Genomic DNA, 23,070 nt, shown 5'->3' on the forward strand with positions numbered 1-23,070 from the left:
GTTGCTGAGTTTTTTGCCAAAACTATTATTCAATAGAAATACAATATGTAGTAGTAATAATGATGTTTAGAATATCTTTAAATGGCATTTTGACTACTGAGAATATACTTTTTACCAGTATATATACTATTACAACTGTATCTAAAATCAATTACAGATAGGAGTGTGGTTTCTTTATATGTTAATTCGGTTACGGGCCACCACTGGAACCAGGGTCTTCTGGTTCATAGGCGAGTGTGTTTCCCACTAGGCTACTACCACCCCCTATCACCCCCTTATTACATCATTACGCATGTAAAGTGTATCATAGCTGTGTCATAAGTGTATCATTGATGTTTGATTAGGCAGGGTTGAAAATATTCAGCTGACAGTCTAGGTCATGGTAATAAATGGCTACACTTGACCGACGTGAACCCCAGTGTAATTTTTTTTTTGTAATTTAGGGTGGTAGTAACCTAGTGGGTACTCGCCTATGAACCAGAAGACCCAGGTTCAAACCCCACTTTCTACCATTGTGTCCCTGAGCAAGACACTTAACCCTGAGTTGCTCCAGGGCGGGACTGTCCCTGTAACTACTGATTGTAAGTCGCTCTGGATAAGGGCGTCTGATAAATGCTGTAAATGTACATGTAATTGCCATGGGCATGTAAAAATAATAATTATCATTATTAACGCCAGCCTGCTTGAGCCCCATGTACGTGAACTCCGGCAGAAGGGCGTTTCACGTTGTGCAGCAAGACGGAACGATTTAACGCAGGGCTGTCGGGTCCGGCGGAGCGTTCTCGGCGTCGGACCGGGTGAAGCGTGTGCTTGTCCCAGTCCGCGGCGTGAGTATCACCACACTTACTTTCTCAATAACGTGGCTTTTTTATGTCTACGCGGTTAACTCTTGCATGAAGATATAATAATAATAATAATAACAACAACTCGTGATCCTACGCACCGCGCGTGCTTCTTTCGGGAGTTCGATATTAGAGCTTGTTAGAAATAGATCGACTGCAGTAACCTTCGTTGAAGGGTCGCTGAAACGTACAACGCGTTCTTGTTGGCAGGTGCAGATTTTGCCATCCACGGCGACAGGATGCTGAGACTCGCGTCACGACAGGTATGAGAGTGGCGCTGCGTCCCAACGCGCGAAAGTGGGACCTCGTTCTGCGAACTTTTATGTCTTTAAAAAGGCGGGACTGAGGACGTGTGTACGTTCCATCGACATCTTGACCAAATCCCAACCTGGCACATGAATGTATAGTCCACGTTTCTCCAATGGAGACAATATGATCTTAAAACCACGAATTTACTTGTCTGAAAGTTAAGTCAGGGTGGTAGTAGCCTAGTGGGTAAGACACAGAAGACCCAGGTTCAAATCCCACTTACTACCATTGTGTCCCTGAGCAAGACACTTAACCCTAAGTTGCTCCAGGGAGACTGTCCCTGTAACTACTGATTGTAAGTTGCTCTGGATAAGGGCGTCTGATAAATGCTGTAAATGTAAGTCATGGCAACTGGACTTTCTTTCTTTAGTGCAGAGACGTTTCATTCTGCATCAATACACTAAAGAAAGTCATGGCAAGTCCAGTTGCCATCACTCTACTTTCAGACAAATTCACCTGGATGACTGGATCACACAGACATGAATTTACGTCCATATCCGCAGCCACAGTCCTACACAATTTTGCATTGAGAGAATTTCAAGCCGTTGTTCAGAGAGTCTGCAATAAGATATTTTACCTTGTGATAGATATTTCAACAGATAGTGAGACACACAACAACGGATGCTACCTTAATACTGGAGAGATGTAAGTCCTTACTGACAAATTGATTTTTCTTGCTATACTACTACACTAACTAAAATCATCACTATGTCTTGCCTGTCCCCGTTGTCTATCAGGTAGTTAATTTTATATGCTTTTTGTAAATGGTTCTCCTTTCCCCTAGCCATTAACAGGGTCCAGCTTCTAGGTCGTGTGGGGCAGGACCCTCTCATGCGACAGGTGGAGGGCAGGAATCCCGTCACCATCTTTTCTATTGCAACAAATGAGATGTGGCGTTCTGGTGAAGGCGAGAGTGTGCAAACAGGCAAGTGTTCAAAAGTCTCATCTGTTGTCTGTATCTGGCATGATACATTTAACATACAGATGATTGTGTATTAACAAGTATCATAAATGCCCTGTCCTGATAGGATTTTACAAAAACAAATGTTTATCTTTGAAGAAAATGGTTAATGGTAGTTTTGCAAAGATAGTCACTACCTGTACTGCAACATATGCATTTTAAATAGTCAGTCACAGCCATGAACAAGCTTACAGGTGAAGTGAATACCATATCACTTTTCAAGTGGTGGATATCCAGTACAGGCCAAAAGTTTGGACGCACCTTCTCATTCAATGTGTTTTTTTTTTTTTTTTTCATTACCATTTACATTGGTAGATTCTCACTGAAGGCATCAAAACTATGAATGAGCACATGTGGAGTTATGTACTTAACAAAAAAAGGTGAAATAACTGAAAACATGTTTTATATTCTAGTTTCTTTGCTCTGATTGCTGCTTTGTACTCTCTTGGCATTCTCTCGATGAGCTTCAAGAGGTCGTCACCTGAAATGGTTTTCCAACAGTCTTGAAGGAGTTCCCAGAGGTGTTGAGCACTTGTTGGCCCCTTTGCCTTGACTCTGCGGTCCAGCTCACCCCAAACCATCTCGATTGGGTTCAGCTCAGGTGACTGTGGAGACCAGGTCTCCACTTTTTGTTAAGTACATAACTCCACATGTGTTCACAGTTTTGATGCCTACAGTGAGAATCTACAGAAAGGACTGGTAATTATAGACATTTAAAGAATAATTCTGGTTGCAGTGCTGCTTTTTGCATCACTGGGAGTGCACGGCCAATAATTTTACTCTAGAATTTAAAAAAATAAATAAATGTGTTTCTGTTGTGTTCTTGTTTTTCAGGAGACGTCAGTCAGAAAACTACATGGCACAGAGTCTCAGTGTTCAAACCAGGCCTCAGAGACGTGGCATATCAGTATGTGAAAAAAGGGTAGGTTTCTGAGCTTTCATCTAAAAAAGAAAGTTCCCTCTGTGAACATTTAACCCTGTTTATATAGTTTCACCTTTATACACCATTATATTTACAGTAAGATAAATGTTTTAAAGGCTCAAAATAGGGAATTTCTTTTCCCTAAATCCAAATGATCCTATCTGCTCTTTTCTCCAGGTCTCGTTTGCTAGTTGAAGGTAAACTGGACTATGGAGAATATGTGGACAAAAATAACGTGCGGCGTCAGGCCACCACCATTATTGCAGGTTAGTATGTATTAGCTATTTATATATATTATTATTATTATTATGTGCTGATTTTAAAATAACTTTCTAATCCTCTTTCCCTGTAGATAACATTGTGTTTTTAAGTGACAACATACGTGATAAAGCCTGAAGATTCTCCAACACAGCTGAACAAGTGAAGAAATTGTTGTTATTATTGTAGTCCGTTACCTCCATGTAGGAATTTTGTGCCTAAAATTATTATTATTATTCTTTATTATTATTCTTATTATTATTCTTTAACCCTGTCATTCTGTCATTATGTAGATAGGGGGCACCAACCAAATGTAAATGCGTCACCCATTATTCCAACAATACAGTACAACATTGTAAAATGATGTGCCTCATTAATGGCTTTATAGTATTTTCTAAAAAGAAATCATTACTTTGCAAAGTATTACATCACTTAAAGTGAGTAAAATAATATCCTGGCTTTATTTCAACTTTTTTTTTTTTTTTTTATTGAGGGATCCGAAGATCATTGATATGTGGTCCTCTATGAGGATCAGACTCCCTGCAAGTTCTCTCCCTCAAACCTTTCTGCAGTTCCTTTCTAGGAATTTCGGTTCTGTTTCTCTCAACCGATGGTTTCGTCAGCTGTTGGGCTTTCATGTACATTTAGGCTTTGTAGAAACCTGAAAATACAGCCCGCCCATTTTCTGAAATCTATTCTAGGTTTAATACAAAAAAATTTCACTAGTAAATCCATATTTACCCCGTGGCTTTTGTTTGACTGCTCTCGATTGGTGAAGCTGCATCGAAAGGTGGGCATTTAAAGCGTTTTGGTACTCTTGTCTTTTCTCGGTTTGTTGAAAGTTGAAACCAGGTTCATTGTGATTTGACGTCATGCCCGTCGATCAAGTTGTTCTGGGCTTATGTGTCCTTTCATTGGCCAGGACGTCAGTCAATCATCTCCGTCCTCGGAAGGTTTGTGTAAGCTTTAAACACGTCTGATTGGATCACGAACGACAGGGGCGGGCACATAAACTTTTTTTTTTTTTTTAATCTAATACTTAACCATATGTCTCAGTCGTATATTGTTCAGTTATGTCCGGTTTCCAATAAATAATTTTGTAATTTTCACCCAGCGATTCGAGTCGTTCCTGTTGAACTAGCTGCGTACTTTATTTGCTGGCCCCGCCCCGAATTCCTGCATGTCTGGGGACGGGCATTGCGGGGCTGGAGAAGGCTGGAGTTCGGTGCTGATCTCCGTATCTCGGGGTCGTCGTGCTGAAGTCGGCCGCGCAACTTCGTAACAGCTAGACCAGACTTTCAAAAAAAAAAAAAGTTTCTCGCAAGTATTAAGTTCGCGTTCGCTTTTTTCTCCCTTTTGTTTTTGATACGCTGATTTCATACCGTTAAGTGTAAACCATTTAGTCAGAAAAACATGGAGATATTGGAAGGAGGCGAGCCCTTTTTGCACTGGGACCGAACCCTCAGCGAGCTGTCCGAGCCCGGAGACCACGACAGTGCCATGTACAGCACAGTAAGTGTCTTCTTCAAAATCTGCATCCTGTCCAAGGCAGAAGACCAGAAAACACACACACACACACACTCTCGTCTGTGACGAGTGAAGAAGCCTTATGCATCACATTCAGGATTTAGATGATTCACCCGAAGAACAATTTCCAAGAAGAATTTCCTTCTACGGGGTTGGGGGGGCAGCAGCACAATGTAAAAAAAATTATATATGTATATGTGTGTGTGTGTGTGTATTCCAAAGTAAATGAGCATTTTTGTGAATGGAATAACGATTTAATCGCTCTTTGTGGCGCAACATGCATGATCCAGGAAATAATTCAGCCCAACTGTAGTGCTTGTGTGCACAGGAAGCCACACATGGGCTCCATCTGGAGGGGTCTGTAGTTAAAGGACCTGCCTGTTACGTAATGAGGGGTTTAGGCTCCTCGGCGGGAGGAGGGTAGAGGCCAGAAAAAGTGCTCACAACGAAGAAGAGTTTAATGGAACACTTGTTGCACGCTGCAGTTGCCAACGTGAACCCATGCACCCCAGAAGCCCCGGCAGATCGGCGCGTGGAATGTTCTGCAGGGTGCGGAGCAGAGTGGGGTCTTTGTTCGGGGCACCGGCATGTCCCGACCCACCCTCCTCCTCGGGGCTGGAGGCCCTTCCCACCGCCGCAGCTCACTTTCGCTCCCGCTCCGTGGGGTTTGTTGACACGGAATTCCTCACAACGACGCAAGCCGTTCTCAGCTGGACTGTTGCGGGGTGTCTGTCGCAGCTGACCCTAATACGAGAAGGTCACCGCGGGGTCTGTTCCACTACGCAGCTTTCGGTGCTCTGATGCGTCCACAACAACATTGTCCGGGAATTTTTGGACTTTGAAATTTATCCGCAAATGTGCTCGAGATACGCGTTACTACGCTATCGACCAGATAAGGGCTTATGCGCATTGCTTCATTTTTAAAAAACGTGACGTGCTACTCCGCTGTCATACCCAATATGACACCAAGGGACACAGGGTCTCAGCGCGCGAGTCGTCCCCCGTCCGAAGTAATCGAAGATTAGCCTGGAAAGCACATTAACAGCTGCGCTTCAACACTTTCCGCTCCCTTCTGCCCTCATACAGCCTTGAGTCCCAAGTACGCCGACCCCTTCCCATGACTCCATGCTGAAAATATGCCCCATGCTGTGGGACGGATCTAACGTGTCCACATTATATACTCTTATTGCACCGTCCTACACGTGGCCTCTGGGGAAAAAGCAGTGGGCCGGTGGCGACAGGATGTCTTAAGAAAATAATTCCACCCCCCACCCCCACCCCTCCATACAGAAGCTCTTTTGTGGGGACGGTGTTTAAATGCCGGTACAGGAGTGTGGCCACATGTGGCCCAAGGGTCACAAAAATCGCAAATCAATTTACGCAGAGTTGTATTTGATACTTTATTACGCTACACTGTGTGCGTAAAATTTCGGACCAGAACGCGCCGAACCTGGTTAATCCAGAGTCGAACGTTCCCCTTGTAGTGTGGTGGGAACTCCGGTTACGTTTGACATTTTGCTCTCTGAAGTCCCTCCGCCCTTTGGGGGAATTGCAGTGACACGTTGTGGTTCAGGCGCTTTACTGGGGTAAACGAGTTCGTTCCCAAACTGGCTTTTAAGCGCTACGCCCTGTAGATCAACAGATCCCGGCGGGGAAATGCTGCTGCGGCACTGAAGGCTGGGTTCCGGGGCTCGGCATCGTCTCGCCGCGGTCTCGCAGGGGGCGGCCGCGCCGAAAGCGGCGTGTCGGGGCGAGGCCCTCGGCCCCCAGGCCGCCGCAGCGGGTCCGGGACACAGAGCGACGCCTTATGCTCAGTGTGCCGGGGCACACAGAGCGGTGACTGTTCCTCCGCTGGACTGGGCGGGTTCATGCGTGGCTGTGAAGGACCTTACAGTGCTCCACCTCACTTTCAATTCAACATGCTTTTACACTGCCATGCTGACACATCCTCGGCAGGACTGTATTTAGCTCTAATAAGATAATTAAGATATTAAAGTGACAGACTTTCCTTCCATGGGAACTTTTGTGGATAATGTTTTTCTCAGCGTTTGCGCAGCTATTGGCCAGCTACCAGCTACAACGTTTTTTTTTTTTTTTATCAATTTCATTCTTAAAATTGTTTCCTTTTTAAAAAAGTAAAGAGCATTTCTATATAACATTTGAATGGTATTGTGTCTTTAAAAAATATGCAAAACCATACGCTACACCGTTAATAAATCTTGCCATTCCCCTAAACCAAAACAGTCATTTTTTCCTTTATCGCAAATTTGATTTAATTTTCCTAGCGTGGACACCTTTGTGTTCTATGTTGTATCTGCCTTTCCCTATGGTCAGGATTTGCCCCTGCTTCTTCTCTTCTAATACACATGTATTCTGTTCTTCATTCATTTTTCCTCCTTTGATCAAATTCCTTCCGCCTTCATCTCCATTTCCTTGGCAGACACCGAAAGGCCATTCTGTCTCCTGAAACCTGAGTGTTTTCTGGACCGGGCACCTGGGCTGGCGCAGACCCATCCTTGTTTCGTCTCCCGTGTGCTCATTACCAGGCTGCCTGGCCCGGTGCGGCGGTTCTCATTCGCTGCCTGTGATAGCTGAGCTTTTTTTTGCAGGAAGACAGTGAAAAGTAATCGGTGTTGGAATGCACTGAGCTCCATGCACTCCATGCACTAAGCGTGTATCGAATGGCACAGGGACACTTAGTGACAAATGGCACGAGGCTAGTGTATGTCTCGTTGTCCTTCAAATTGCAATATCCAAAATAAGAAACAGGCCCAATAAATAGCCAGATCGTCACGTATAATTAATGCGATTCAGGTTTTGTCAAAGCAACCTTCTCTCATCAAAACTAAAAAATCCTTTAGACCCCGGGCGACTGTCATGGCTGCCCACTGCTCACTCAGGGTGATGGGTTAAATGCAGAGGACAAACTTCACTGTGTGCACCATGTGCTGTGCTGCTGTGTATCACATGTGACAAACACTTCACTTTATTTTTTATTTCCAGACGCCGAGTGTTCGTTTTAGATTACAAGAACGGCAGGCAAAGGTTAATTCAGTGTGCTTTGGTTGCATTTCTTTGTTGGTGGTGGTTTGGAGAGTGTTTGCAGCGACGCCGCAGATCTTCTGGTCAGATTGTCGGTGTTCGTGTTTACGTTTGCCACCCCAAGATTGCTGCATCCAGCTTCCCCACTTTCCTGATGCCTGCAGGTTACAAAAACGTACATTCACTATATTCATAATTTGAGACATGTTCTACCTAATAATTAAGCTGTTACCTTTGCCTGTATAATTAGCCTGAAAGGCTTATACAATGCTGCACTGCATACACAGTGATAACAGGGCTCCACAAATAACGATTTATTTGTACTTTTAAACATATTGCTGTCAACGCTGTACTTTAAGTTCTTAAAGAAATGACTATGATACACTTTACATGCGTAATGATGTAATTAGGGGGTGATAGTAGCCTAGTGGGTAACATATTCGTCTGTGAACCAGAAGACCCAGGTTCTACTGATTGTAAGTGGCTCTGGATAAGGGCGTCTGATAAATGCCGCAAATGTATTAATGTATTAATGTGGATCATCTGGACTTTTCTAGTTCTACAGTACCAATTCATCGAGATTTTATCAATTGGCTGATAACTGTGCGGCTTCACAGGTTGGTTGGGGGACTGATATGGGATCTAGAAATGGTTTGCGTCAATCGAGAACGTTACGTTCCCATAGGAAACAGACGGTTTGTGTATTACTTCAACGCATTCAGCTGCTGTGCTCTTATCCAGAGTGCCCTACGATCAGTAGTTACAGGGACAGTCCCCCTCGAGGCACTCAGGGTTAAGTGTCTTGCTCAGGGACACAATGGTAGCACGTTCATAGGCGAATGTCTTACCCACTACCCAACGTTGTCATTCACTAGGCTCCTAGCGCCAAGCAGAGTTCTGGACTAGCAGTTTGAGAGGATGGTGAGTTTAGGGCTGTCATTTTGCGGTACAAGGCTTTAGTGTTCCTGGTCTAAATTAAGGCTGAGGCAAGGAGAGACACGGAGAGATCCAGTGACATGACTGTGTTTTCCAGAATACCTCCATGAACATGCAGCAGTGGTCCCGTTTTACTCCCAGGGTTCATTTGACGGGCGCAGTAATGACGAAGTGTAAGGATCTTTATTCTGGCTCCTGTGGGCCCATTTCCTTTAGCAATTACACAGTGCAAACAGCCCACGTTTTAACCCTTCACACCCCCTGCATCTCCTGGTTGGTGGGGGGGATGGGGGCACCTGGAGGATCTGAAGAACGGGCCTGTGCTTGTTCTAAGAGCTTCGTATGCAGACAGGAGGCTGTTCTTTGATTCGTCTCTTCCAAATGCAAATGTGAAGCCACGGCCAGATGTGAGCTGCTGGAAGGGCCATCGTGTCCGAAATAAACACACCCAGACACATACACAACTTCCTGGATGAATGGGTGGAGTGGCTTTTGGGGCAGGGTTGTATATTCGACATACAGAGTGCAGCTGCTGAAATATCTGTCCGTTTCCCAAAAAGCCATAAGCCAGGCCATCTGACACATCATGAAGACCACCCCAGAAAAATGACTTAAAGAGAACAAACACATGTTTATTACCTTTTATAACGCATGTGTGGTACAACCAGGCTGGCAGACCAAATGTGGGACAGTGTGGGACATGTTTCCTGTGCAAATGAGGCAGCATAAAGCTTATATACAACCTGTCAACCCGAACTTAGTTCTTATTCCACTCAGCAGCCATCATCCCAGCCGGCCCATTAATCCCCATCCCAGCACAGCCCACACTGTACTGAAAGGTGTCAGCGGTTAGATTTTTACCTTTTCTGCCTAAAAAAAAGGCTCAGTGGTCAGAGGAAATCCTCGTTTCACAAATCAAAAAAAGGTAGAAATGTGCAGATCTGTTCTTGAGATTTGAGATTGAGATTTGAGCTTGAGAGACAATAAGATTAGAGAAAGCTCTACTGGCAATAAAGCAATTAGTATAAGTAACAAGAGGCTCTAGAACACATCTCATGTTTTTTCCAGGCTGTCACACTCACACACTATGGACCAGGAGACCTCACTTACTACCACTGTGTCCTTGAGCAAGACACTTAACCCCGAGTGTCTCCACGGGGGACTGTCCCTGTCACTACGCTGCAAGTCGCTCTGGATGAGGGCGTCTGATCAATTTTGCAAATGTAAATGCATGACAGCGTGTCAACGTGCAGGACAAAAGGTTGAAATGCCGCGCGGTAGAATGTAAAACAGGTTGCCACTAGCAAAAAGCCCTTATTTGCTGCTTGATCCAGCGGTTCCAATTCGCATGAACATTATTGTTAAAGATGCAACGTTGGCATGAGAGTGACCTCGCCGTCCTGGGAAAAGAAACCATGACGGGTTTGTAAACAGATGAGAGAATTCAGAAACAGATGTCATTTGCACCGAAGGCATTTGTCAGGTGGCTTTATTCAGAGCGACTTACAGTACCCCTGAAGTGTCTTGCTCAGGCACGCACTGGTAGAAAGTGGGGTACGTTGGCGAGTGTGTTACACGCTAGGCTCCTACCACCCCCGACTATGAGCAGCTTGATGATGTTGTGTCTGAAACTGCATGTCATGAAGTGGAAAACACCCTTCTGGTTTTCACTTCCTGCCCAAGTCTGTAAAAAACAACCATGAGTTACTCTGACCTTGCATTTTGAGTTTGATGTCCTGAACCTTCAGTTCATGGTGTTGCAGAAGAACAAAAATAAAGGTTTTGTCTTAGTTGTAGCTGTAAGATACAGTCACGGGATCATGTACAAACTGAAAGGGCTATTTAGATGCAAACAGTGCATAGCATTTCAGTGGCGCAGTGTAGAGCTGTCCCTTTACTGCTACGTACACTGAGGATATGGGGGGCGTTTGTATGCCTTTGACCGTGTTGTTGCTGATCAGTCCATTTCCTACTGAGCACCTCCCCCCACCCAATCCCCTCAGAGCTTGACCAGCCGCGCTGACACCCCTCTCTTTAGCTGGGAAATTGGGTCAGCGCGCTCCTGTCCCGAGACCGTCCAGTCACTGGCACATTCCTGCAGCCCAGCCACCATTTAGGAGACAGGAGGAGATAAACATGGCTGATAGGGAGAGTCTGGAGGGGGTAGAAGGCTGTAGGGTCCTTCACCAATGCCGACACTGACCCTGAGCCAAATGAAACAATATGGAAATCATTCCAAAACAAAGTTTTGAATATAACGATTGTAATCACATTGAGGCGTTGTGATACGCTGACTAAACAGAAAACAGAGTTGAGGAGTAGGGCGACTGGTCAACGTTATTCTGTCTGGAAGTGGATGATGCAACCAGAGCTGAAGATAAGATTACCGGTGGCTCAGTGCAGAGACAGGGAAACGTGTGCATGTGACTCACCTACTGATATCCCCCAGTAGGGTTCAGAGGATGATTTTGGGGTCCAAAGTGCACCATTAGCTCAGGATGGACGTGACCCCTGTCCCCAGCTTAAACTCAACACACAATAGTCCTCAAAAACAAACACGACCAGGGATCGTAATCAGAAGAGTGGATATTTTATTATAATATAACGATAGTAAAATGACTTTATAATGTGAAGTTATGAGATCTTACTGATTGCACGCACATGTGTGTGTGTGTGTGTGTGTGTGTGGAGGGGGGGGGTTGTGTGCACATCTGTTTTGCTAATAAAGATCTTGCGTCCCATCCAGGCTTTCCCATCATATTCTTCCTGCCTGCACACACTTACAAAGACGAAAACACTCACACAGCATAAAATAGAAATTGAACAGACAACAGTGTCCAATGAACTTAAGTCTGTTTGTCATAATAAATGCAACACTTGTGACATTTCCTCAGCATGTAAGAACACTTTTTGGAGTATCCCTCCCAAAACACTTTCACTTTCACTCTAGTGAAAGTGATTGTCATTGTGAAACACTGCAGCACAGCAGACGGTGACACAACAAAATGTGTCCTCTGCTTTTAACCATCACTCTTGGTGAGCAGTGGGCAGCCATGACAGGCGTGTGGGGTCTGTGCTTTGCTCAGTGGCACCTCAGTGGCACCTTGGCGGATCGGGATTTCAACCGGCAACCTTCTGATTACGGGGGCCGCTTCCTTAACCGCTAGGCCACCACTGTCAAGAATACGCCCAGACTCCCACTCTGTGGCTGCATCAGCAGAACCCTGTCTCCGACACACACCATCACAACCTTTACACAGGCCAATGCCCAGTGGTGCGCAGTTTTCCCCCCAAAATGAGAAAACCAGCATTGATTGTGGATTGTGACAGCTTGTTTCCAGCTCCTTTTTATTGCCCCTGCAGACAAAGGGGCTCTATTTGCTGGCTGTAGTTCCTGACACCCTGATCAGTAGTGCTTTCAGACATGTGCATAATGCTGCTGTTATTTTTACGCTTTGACCCCTGGAACTCCCCCTTTTCCCTCCTTCCCATTATCATTCCTTCAGAAAACAACAGGCTTTCGCTATCCGGACGACACCTAGCAGTTTAGATCGTGGCCTTTGTCATTATCTCACCGCATATCGTGCATAAACACACATCAGGCTCATGGCCAGTAATAGCCATGTCAGACCACGTCCCCCCGGATTTCCTCTGCGCAGACGGCCAGACAGCGAGTCCGTTTTCCGCAAAGTCAGGCTTCTCGTAAGGGTGAAGAGTTTTGGCTCGGACGGTAGCGCGCTGAGGTAATCTTTTACCCCAAGCTGGCAGGGAAAAATACGGGCCCTTCTCCTGTCTCCTTTTATGGAGCTCAGGGAGGTTAGCATCAGGGCTACACTGGCGCAGCAGTGTTTATGTGAACACAAGGCCAGAGGAGCAGTGTGGGCTTGGGGGTGGGGGGAGGGAAGAGAGAGACACGGACGGGACTTCGGCAAGAAGAGATGGCGGTGGAAAAATGTAGGCTAGAACATTCCACAATGACTCTCGCCCTCCCTGGTTAGGCCGTAGGCCTTAATCGGCCCATAATTGAGCCCACATGCCTGGCTGTGTGCCGTTTCTTCCGCCTAGGGCCACTTCTCATTCATCTACCTTCTGTTTTCCCCAGAGATCTCCTCATTTTAACCATTAATTGTTCACCTCATCAACACTTTTGGCAAACTGCTTTAAAAAAAAAAAAAAAATACTTTTAAAACCACTACTGTCGCCTGATGGCGCAGTTAAGAGGAGGCCTTCTGATCCTTTCACTGCTGAACTGCGTTTCACTCCTCTGCGGTGCAGAATTGCATGTGAAGAATGCGGGTTAAATCAGGACAGACGGGGAAACTCGAATGTCCGTGTTCTTTACACTTCCTCGGTTCTTGTACAAAGTTGTACAAAGTAGGAAAATGTATTCCTAATATGAATATTATTTATTATTAACTGCCGTCCACTGGGGGTCTCCAATGAGTATTGACAGTGAGGATATTAACCGTACTACGTTGAGATTATTAAGTACACCCGAACCGCCGAGGCGCCACTGAGGAAGGTACCGTCCACACTCACTGCTCCCCTAGAGGGGGGAAGTTTGAGAACAAAGAGAAAAAGTAATCGTAGTTTTCCTCTCAGCTACGACATTCTAAAACTTTTTAGAATGCTTTTTTTTTTTTTTTTAAGCGTAGCACAGGCGTTTCTACTGGAGTTGAGCAATTCCTGTACTTCTTGCTTCTTCTGCATAGCTTGCATAGGGGCTCAGGGGCAAATGAAAGGAAAACATCCAATATTTCTTACTGTAGTTTTGCTGTAGTAGAGACCAGTTGGAAATTCAACAGACATCTGCAGCGAACGCTGAACTGAAACAGTCTGCTCTGGCCATGCTTATTGAAGATGTACAGGTTTGCATCAGGCAACGCGTCTACCCCTTTTCCACTGGTCTGGTTCCCGCGCCACAGAGAAACATTCCGGTGCCCTAAAACAAGTACTAAACAGTCCCCTAAACCTAGTAGCCAGGTCTCTGTAGCTTTAGCAGAACCAAAGTCCAGTAACATGGAGCACTGAAGAAATTAAAGCTCTTCAAGCTATATTGGCGTTCATAGAAATTGGACAAAAAATTTAAAGTGCACTAGCGTATGAAAAAATGAAAGTCGCTGGCTTCACATGAACAACCAACCAAAATAGTCAATAAGCAAAAAAAAAAAACTAAAGAAAGACTACATTGACAAAAAGAAGGGGCTATTGTAAAAGTGCAGCAGTGGAGGTCAAAAAAAGATTTTTTTAATGATATGGATTCGGTGTTGGGATTTCTGTTTAGTGGGCGTGACCCGTGATGTATTATCATGCAGCTCCCACTGAGCTCCTGTCTAGGGTAAATGCAGACCAGTTCTTGGTTGGTTCCCTGGCACCAGGCACCAGCACCAGTCTAGTGGAAATGATAACTAAGTCATGACTGTCCCTCAAGATGTCGACCGTCCTTCAACATCTGGCCACGCTGTGCTGGCCTGGTCTGTGAAAGAGCCTTTGTTTAGCGGCTGGGATGTGAGTGGACCTCGCCAATCTGATGGACATACCCCAGTCGTGAGCAGCGATAGGCACGCATTACTCTAAAGCCCAGTGTACTGCCCCATACCCTGCTTACCCATCAGGCCTTGGATTAGGTACATTATGTACATGACTGGAGACTAAATGAAGTCATTGCGGAAAAGTCTAAAAAAAAAGACTTGTAAGTAATCTGGTCCAAAAGAAATAATATTCAGATAATGTAATTTGGAGTCAAGCTACTCTTCCAGTTGGACCCACTGGCTCCTCAAATCCCTCTCTAGGAAATGACAGAAGATGCCAGGTAAACCTTGAATTCCAGGACCATGGTAAACATCGTTGTCACAAGGGATAGCATGCACATCATTAATGTGTAGAGTCTCTACGAAATGTAAAAAGTCCTACTCTAGTAGTAGTAAATCTACTACTTCGTTGGACCAATGTCACAACATCCACTCAGAGATGCATACATTTTTTTGTCCAAGATCTTGTAGTGATGATGGGATAGTCAAACCACTGCACAAATTAATCTCCAGCACACGATACTAACAAACAGAAAAATAGGACGTATCACCACCTATCATAGCATATAATCAATAAATTGATTACCCCGCCTGTGCCCATTTGCTGGGACATGGACAACATTGTGATTGCACTGACTGCTGCTAATGAGGCAGTGGCTTTGGTGAACTCTGCATTACCTGTTAAAGGCTCTTTTGACTTCTGGCTCCATCTGAGCCTACGCCACCCTCTCCCATCCCCCCTTCCGTTTGGTTTGACTTTTTTTAGATGAAGCAGCGGATGCACTGCCTCCCTCGAGTTGGAGGGGAATATTGGCCACGCAGTATAACATTCCGCTCCAGGTCGGGTTCTTTTTGGTGTGACTTCAGAAAATGGCTGAAAGGTTTTATGAGTCGGACTTTAACAAGTTGTGCAGAAGAAAAATGCAGCTATGCATGCTGGGATTGAGCCTGTACTAGCATGTTTTTTGAGGGCCTGCAGATCTTCAGAGGGGGACAGGAATGTGCAGGATGAAATGTGGGTGGAGAGGATGAGTTTAAAACCGGCTGGTCTAGTGATTGGGGGATATGACTGAAGGGACACTCTGATTGGAGGAATTGTGTCCAGTAGAAACATGGGCGGTGTTTCTTGACTCCCTGATTGGATGCTTCCGCATCCTATTTAGGAATTGCCCTTAGGAGACAGCTTGTGAACCTCAATTAACTTTTTATAGAAGGCAATTACAGTGAAGAGAGATATACCGAATGGCATAGACTGCTTCTCATGCGTTTTATAATCTATGTACCTGCCCCTCCTCTGTTCCATTTTCTCTGCAGCATTTCACGGAGCTTCTTGATGATTTGTCCCAAGAGGCCTTGCTGGGCCAGTTGCTGAGTGACCCCTTCCTGTCAGGGCAGGAGGAGGCTATGGATGCTATGGATGAGGATCTGACTCCATCCTCCCCGGTGCCTCCACACATCCAGGCCGAGCACAGCTACTCTCTGAGCGGGGACTCCCGCCCACAGTCCCCCCTCTCCCACCTGCCTGGAGAGCCAGGAAGTGAGACAGGTGTGGGTTTTTTTTTTTTTGCACAAATGATTGAAAGAAAGCATGACATAGATAATTGCCAAATAATCATGATGTGAGTTCTAGGTTATAGAACGACTGCCAATCAGTCCAGCATTTTGTCAGCGAAATTGTCAGAAATTTGTTGATTTAGATCACATATCTGTACTTTTTTACTCTCGCCCACTCTGTCTACTTTAGTCTTTTGTTAAATTGAAGCTTTTGATGAAAGAATGAAAGGACAGTGTGTAATTTTCCCACCCCTGATGTATGTGCATCTGACAGAAGAATGTAATTTTCTGTATTTGCTCCGCACACTCTTGACTTGTCCCTTTATTTCTGTTGATATATAGTTTATATCCTGCTTCTAATTAGAATGGTCATAATGATAATAATAATGATAAATGTTATGACATCCCAGAATAGGTCCAATAATGAACATTCATTGAATGTATCAAATATTGACTGTACATATCCATTTATTGTAATAAAAAAATGCTTTTATTCAATTAATTAATCTGTGACAGAATATTCATAATCAAATGGAAGGCATTTCATAGGTATTGTTATTTTATGTTTAAAAGGTACATAAAACAGAAGCTCCTCATTGTGTCTCGTCTTCTACCCAAGGTGACTCTGAGGCAGATGAGTGGCCTATGGAGCAAGACCAGAAGACAATTAAAATGGAACCATTACTGTGTGACTCCCAGGCCCTACTGCCCACCTTGGTCTTGACCGTCCCACCCGAGGGCCCATCTACCAAGGGCCCAGCTGCAGCAACCAGCTCCACCCTGACCCCCTCCAACACGGAGACAACACAAGTAAAGGTCCAGGTGAGGCATCCTCCAGAAGCTGATTGAAATTACAGTTCAAAAAATGTGTGTGGGTGTGTTTCTCTTGTTTGCATTCTCTACATATTCTAGATTCTTACAGCTTGGTAGCATTACACTATTAATTCTGCTTGCTGTGCAGGTTAAAGAAGGCACCACAAGCTGTGGCCCGGAGATCAAGCTGGAACCGCACGAAGTGGACCAGTTTCTCAACTTGTCTCCTAAAGGTGAAATTCCAGCCAAGAGGAAGTTTATTCCTCAAAATCCACAATAAATTTTCCGGATCCTTTTACTCGAAATAAGTGTAATTTGGTATGATTTTGTTATTATGTTATTAAGTCTCTTTAAATCGTCCTACAAGTTTCAGTCACACTTTCTGCCAATTGTTTATAATATGTATGTGCTTGTATCGTGCTGCTTATGGAATCTGTTTGGGATTAGGACTGGAGTCTCTGCAGATGCCCCCCACCCCTCCCAGTTCCCATGGGAGCGACTCTGAGGGCAGCCAGAGTCCGGTACACCCCTCTGCTCCTGCCAGCCCAGCACAGACCCCAGCCGTCCTGAAGGTGGCGCCACGGGCCTCCTCTTCCTCCCTCTCCAATTCCCCCTTGCTCACCGCCCCACACGTGAGTAGCTCACTTTGTTAGTGGTTCAGTTGGCAACTTTAGATTTTTTTTTTATTAAAATTTTATTAAAGGGCTGATTCAGCTGATGTGCCCCAATGTAGATATTGCATTACCTAGAATTGATAGTGTAATGCTATTCTGCTGTGCGAATCTAGAATGCTAAACGAACAGAGTGACAATCAGTAGTTATAGGGACAGTCCCACTGGAGACACTAGGGTTAAGTGTCTTGCTCAAGGACACAATGGTAGTAAGTGAGGTTTGAATCTGTGTGTTACCCACCATGCACTATATTATATTATATTTATTTATTCAAATAGTTATACGCATGTCGGAAAGCAAACAATGGAAGCCATCACAGTTCTTCTCAAAAACAGATTTGTCCAGACAAAGCACGTTGCCCCAGTTTGAGCACCTCACATCAGTCATTATAATGCCAGCAGTCATAAATAATGCTTCATTGTCCGTCTTCATCTTTATGTATGGCTTGTCTCTGGACAGAATTTCCTGTAAGTGTTACTGGTCAGACTCATGCAGGAAGTGAAACATTTTTCCCATTTCTGATAGAAATTGCAAGGCTCTGGTCCTTTGTTGCTGACCGAGGAGGAGAGGCGTACCCTGATTGCCGAGGGATACCCCGTTCCCACCAAACTGCCCTTGACCAAGGCCGAGGAGAAAGCCCTAAAAAAGATCCGCAGGAAGATTAAGAACAAGGTGAGCTCTCCGTCGCTCAGCTGTCCGTTTCTGCCACTTGTGTCTGTGTGTTGAATTGACTAACCAAGCCCCCAAAAAACCCTACCCGCATCTAGATTTCTGCCCAGGAGAGTCGCAGGAAGAAAAAGGAGTACATGGACGCTCTGGAGAAAAAGTGCGTTCAACATGCTGTTCGTTTCACATGTATCCGTCGAAATATATATTTTAAAATGTTGATAGGCTTGATATGTTGATATATTTTTAAATGTTGATAATTATATAAACTGTATCTTCACATTTGTAGTTGAGCATTTGATGGAGAATCTGCAGTTTTCTGGTTGTGTGGTGCTGTAATGCCCTCTCTGCCCTCAGGGTGGAGACATGCTCTAATGAAAACACCGAACTGCGGCGGAAAGTGGAAACACTGGAATGCACCAATAAGTAAGCAATCCTGACAACACAAAACATCCGCAATCTGACCATAAAAACAGGTTTACTGGTTTGATCCATTTATAGGCTGATCTACGAATGTTCGGTGATCGTTCCCTCTAATTAACCACCTCGTTTTAATCTCCTTCTCTCTCTCCATCAGGTCTCTCCTGCAACAGTTGCATTCTCTCCAAGCGGTGGTGGCAGGAAAGGTCCCTCGCTCCTGCAGGGTGACAGGAACGCAGACGTCCACCTGCCTCATGGTGGGATACCCTGCTAACTGCTGTGTGTGTGTGTATGTGTGTGTGTATTATTGATTGTACATATTTATAATAATACGTTGCTGAGAGACATGAGCATCAGTAAGAGTTATGACATATAATCAGTTATTTAATTATTGGAAATTCTGAAATGATGAACCCCTTGTGTATATGTTTATGTAGGTTAAAAAAGAAAGGGTTGTGTAGCCTGGTGGTAGTAGCCTAGTGGGTAACACACTCGCCTATGAACCAGAAGACCCAGGTTCAAATCCCACTTACTACCATTGTGTCTCTGAGCAAGACACTTAACCCTAAGTTGCTCCAGGGAGACTGTCCCTGTAACTACTGATTGTAAGTCGCTCTGGATAAGGGTGTCTGATAAATGCTGTAAATGTAAATGGTTGTAATGGCGCTTTTTACCTGTCTAGGTGGTGGTCATGTGTTTTGCCGTGTTTCTGGGCAGTTTCTACCAGGGGCTGAGCCCCTGCTCGTCTATCACAAAAACAGGCCTTCCCAAAGCTCTCGCTATGGAGGAGTCCTACACAGCCACAGGTTAGCATTCATCTTATTTTCCTCCTCACACACACACGCACGAGCACGTCTTATGCATGCTGCAAATAAACCAGATACATAGCATAGCTTAAAGGTCTAAAGAATGCAGATTTGCACCCACAGACTGAGATTAGCACAGACACACACACACACCTGCGCCCACGTTTCAGCCACATAGCACGGATCCAGTCATCTGTGGTGTGATCACCCCTCTCGGTTCCCACGTTCATCTCCCTCTCACACGCTAATGAACTGAGCAACTCGCAATCTGAGAAGCATCTCGGAGCGTGGCGGAGATGGTGGATCACGCCGCTGAAGTGTGGCCACTTCAGACCAATTATTTGTGATCCGGTGGGCCCTTCATTATCATGGCTGACGAGTGGCGGAAGTCTTCGGCTACCCTTGATCTCTGCCATGTCTCATTTGTTTTCTGGTTCCGCTCAGGCTTGCTTTCTCTCTTGCTCTTTTTCGTCCGACTCAGTGAGCTTTTGAAAAGGCCACTCTGCAGTGGTCCTATTGACAGCCCACTTCAGCGACTGCCCTGTGTGTTTGTTTTGGTGAGACTGCTGGGCAGCTTTTGAAAATGGCATGTGGTTGTTTTTTTCAATGTCACACAACTGTGCTGCGCTGCTACATGGCGGGATAAATAGCGGTTTGTTCTGATCTGGGTCGGACTGATGGCAGTGTTATTGTTACGTTATTACTCTGTTCAGCTAACGTGTGGAAATCTATGCGCATTTGCAGTGAAGTCCAGAAGCCTGCTGGCCTATGAGGACCGAGGGGCCATGGACGAGCCCCACCCCTCCGGACTGGGAGGGGAGTACCCAGAGTGGGACAGGCAGATGGATGTCATGGCAACCTGGCGCTTGGACCAACACCACCGCCAGGAACAGCCCGAGACGCGCACCAGCGAGGAAACGCACACGCCGTTTATGCAAAATAATGAGACTCAGACAGAGAAAACAGCTGTGCTTATAGATCTGACCCCACACAGGTAATAATCTGGCAGTGTGATGTGCTACATATGAGGTGTAATGTGAACATGTTGCTGTGTGCATGTAATATTTCCATAAATACATAATACAATGTAATGTATTTGTACTGTTTTGTCTCACACAGGACAAACGAGAGCAGAAAAGTGGTAGAGTTGGAACGGACAGTGAACGAGACGTCCTGAGGTCTTCCAGACTCACTGTCGCCCCCTGCTGTGACCCAGCCTCCCCACTTTGTATTTATAGATCCTGTTAAAATATTGAAGATGATCTTTTTAAAATACAAAAAAAAAAAAACATATTAAAACAAACTTATGTATTTTTTATTTCATTCCAACATTATAACATGTTTTGATACCTAATTTTATTATACTTTTATTGTTTATTCTTTATTCTGTTGTTTTGTATAAGTGTTACACACACATATATATGTGTTTTTTTTTATTCTTGTTTTTTCTCATGTATGCTCTGTGCTACTGAGAAAAAGCCCCTTGCACATGACAAATTCTGTCAGTAGGTCTGCTGGGTTGACTCGGCTTCATATACATACTGTTGAAGTTAAAGATCCAAAGATTAGGTTAAACCAGTACTGCTTTTCATCATGCAGCAGTCACATCAGAGGTGGTTCGGGGTGAGTCCCTCATCTCTGTCCCAGTAATGAACATTTACATCAAAACACAAACCCCCTGGACCGAAATGAAATTTAGGCTAGCGTGGAATTGCCTTGCACTGTGTATACCAAAAATGGATTTGTTTTTATCATTGCTTTGTGTTGGCTGAATGGATGTGTCCTCATTTACCCTCTGAATGGTAGCATGAATTTTTTTTTAGAAAATGATGCACTAAAATGCATTTCAGTTTCATATTCTCTCACTGTAAATTCAGACACACACTCTTTCTTTCTTGTATTGCTGGTGTATGTGAATTGTAAGCATATCCACTGGAAATGTCAAACTAAATCAGTGCAACGGTGTAATTTTGTTTCAGCACCGATTGGACAGTTTTTATTTTTCAAAGAAATGGTTGCCCTTTTATTTTGTCTTTCAAATCAAATAAATATTTTTACTTAGTAAAAGCACAAGATGTTTTTTTCATTACATTACTTCTATTAAAGAAAGTTGTGCTGATGTAGGCTTTTATTTGAGTGACAGAGTGGCAAATGAGTGCAAAATAAATAGTGAAATATTTTTTTTAAATATGTATTGTAAGTCATATGAACGATTTTATACACGCAATAAGCTTTGAAAAGCACTATAATAGGCTTTGCACAAGTGGCTTGCTCTTTAGTATAGTAAGTAGGCTCACTGTACTGCCAGAATCTCTGCTATAATCGTCTCTGGACCATGACCACTACCAGACCAGACATGCAGCCAGATTCTGAATCCAGCATTCCTGAACACATCAAATGGGCCATGTCTTAAATGTAATATACCCCAGTATGTGAATTCATTAAAAACAATCTGGGGTTATGAAAATTACATTTAAATATATATATAAATAATGTATAAATGAATCTCAGACTGCAGAGCTCAGTTTCAACTGTGGCTTGATGGTAGTGTTCTCCAGCCTTTTTTGTGGTGTGGACAACTTTCAGGTAAGACATTAGACATCAGGTAAGAGCGCATAGTAGATTCGACTCACCTTAAAAAATAATCATTGGGAGCCCAGAGCTCTGGAAGCTCACTAGAGACACTTGTTTCTTAGTTCCAGTGGGGTTATCTGTGGTGCTGAAGCTGCTGGTGGTTACATGTCTATGTTTTCAATGCTTTTAAAGGATATCAACCTCAATTACACTATTCAAATTGTATTGCGGGATAATGTGCAGTAGAGTGGTTTCTGTAGGAGCTTAACCTCAGACTTGCTTTCTTTAGTTGCCAATGTAATACTCTCTAAATAGATTAGAGAGAGACTTTCTTTTTTAGAACTAATAATAATAAAGTGAAGTGATTGTCACATGTGATACACAGCAGCACAGCACACGATGCACACAGTGAAATTTGTCCTCTGCATTTAACCCATTACCCTGAGTGAGCAGTGGGCAGCCATGACAGGTGCCCGGGGAGCAGTGTATGGGGACGGAGCTTTGCTCAGTGGCACCTCAGTGGCACCTTGGCGGATCGGGATTCGAACTGGCAACCTTCTGATTACGGGGCCGCTTCCTTAACCGCTAGGCCACCATTGCCCCAAACTGATGGTACGTTTAACACTTACCCGAATATTGTCTCACAATTGTGATGACTGTGAGGAAAATGTATCTATGCAATCTTAAACTGTATGCAACACACGCTTTGTACCTGCAGATTATTGTAGAATCTTCCTACTATATATGTACTTCTTGATTAAGGGAACCTCAGTGGCACCTTGGTGGGTCGGGATTTGAACCGGCAACATTCTAATTACAAGTCTGTTTCCTTACCCGCCAGAGCAACACTGAACATTTTTTAGGGGGGCAGTGGTTGGCCTAGCAGGTAAAGAAACTGACTTTATTGGAAGGGTGTCGGTTCAAATCCCGAACTGTCAAGGTGCCACTTATCTAAGCACCGTCCCCACACACTGCTCCCCGGGGGCCTGTGATGACTGCTCACTGCTCACTAAGGGTGAGGGTTAAATGCGGAGGACACATTTCGTTGTGTGCACTGGATGCTGTGCTGTGGTGTGTCATATGTGACAACTAATCACTTTCACACTTTTCTACTTCCTATGTACTGATCAGGCAAAACTTTAAAACCACATGCAGAATGTGAAGGTATAATCCGGCAAGTACCACTAGAGGGAGCCAGAATACCACAGTTTGAGAACCACGGTTTTAGTATTTCTAG

The 23,070-nt window shown here is 44.5% G+C and overlaps 2 protein-coding genes across 2 annotated transcripts; both read left to right on the top strand.

Annotated features, from left to right (window-relative positions):
• Nucleotides 1-758: 758 nt before the first annotated feature.
• On the top strand, nucleotides 759-4,026 carry ssbp1 (single-stranded DNA binding protein 1). The gene is made up of 7 exons (XM_028954116.1): nucleotides 759-827; nucleotides 1,053-1,105; nucleotides 1,739-1,796; nucleotides 1,936-2,076; nucleotides 2,947-3,034; nucleotides 3,212-3,300; nucleotides 3,387-4,026. The coding sequence occupies exons 2-7, from the start codon at nucleotides 1,082-1,084 to the stop codon at nucleotides 3,428-3,430; spliced, it is 444 nt and encodes a 147-aa protein (XP_028809949.1). The 5' UTR covers nucleotides 759-827; nucleotides 1,053-1,081; the 3' UTR covers nucleotides 3,431-4,026.
• Nucleotides 4,027-4,350: 324 nt separating this feature from the next.
• Nucleotides 4,351-21,323, top strand: creb3l2 (cAMP responsive element binding protein 3-like 2). Its single transcript, XM_028954101.1, has 12 exons — nucleotides 4,351-4,804; nucleotides 15,643-15,874; nucleotides 16,502-16,704; nucleotides 16,844-16,928; nucleotides 17,143-17,327; nucleotides 17,893-18,039; nucleotides 18,135-18,193; nucleotides 18,391-18,459; nucleotides 18,611-18,710; nucleotides 19,136-19,259; nucleotides 20,004-20,253; nucleotides 20,379-21,323. Exons 1-12 carry the CDS (start codon nucleotides 4,706-4,708, stop codon nucleotides 20,434-20,436), a joined length of 1,611 nt encoding a protein of 536 aa, XP_028809934.1. The 5' UTR covers nucleotides 4,351-4,705; the 3' UTR covers nucleotides 20,437-21,323.
• Nucleotides 21,324-23,070: the final 1,747 nt, after the last annotated feature.

The sequence above is a fragment of the Denticeps clupeoides genome, chromosome 15 (assembly GCF_900700375.1).
Source record: "Denticeps clupeoides chromosome 15, fDenClu1.1, whole genome shotgun sequence".
Taxonomy (NCBI): domain Eukaryota; kingdom Metazoa; phylum Chordata; class Actinopteri; order Clupeiformes; family Denticipitidae; genus Denticeps; species Denticeps clupeoides.

Bases quoted from the DNA above. Each gene is read 5' to 3' on its own strand.
- ssbp1 (XM_028954116.1), top strand. From the start codon at position 1,082: ATGCTGAGACTCGCGTCACGACAG. The intron at 1,797-1,935 runs GTAAGTCCTTAC...CCTTTCCCCTAG, and splicing joins TACCTTAATACTGGAGAGAT to CCATTAACAGGGTCCAGCTT. The intron at 3,035-3,211 runs GTAGGTTTCTGA...TCTTTTCTCCAG, and splicing joins TATCAGTATGTGAAAAAAGG to GTCTCGTTTGCTAGTTGAAG.
- creb3l2 (XM_028954101.1), top strand. From the start codon at position 4,706: ATGGAGATATTGGAAGGAGGCGAGCCCTTTTTGCACTGGGACCGAACC. The intron at 18,040-18,134 runs GTGAGCTCTCCG...ACCCGCATCTAG, and splicing joins GCAGGAAGATTAAGAACAAG to ATTTCTGCCCAGGAGAGTCG. The intron at 20,254-20,378 runs GTAATAATCTGG...TGTCTCACACAG, and splicing joins ATAGATCTGACCCCACACAG to GACAAACGAGAGCAGAAAAG.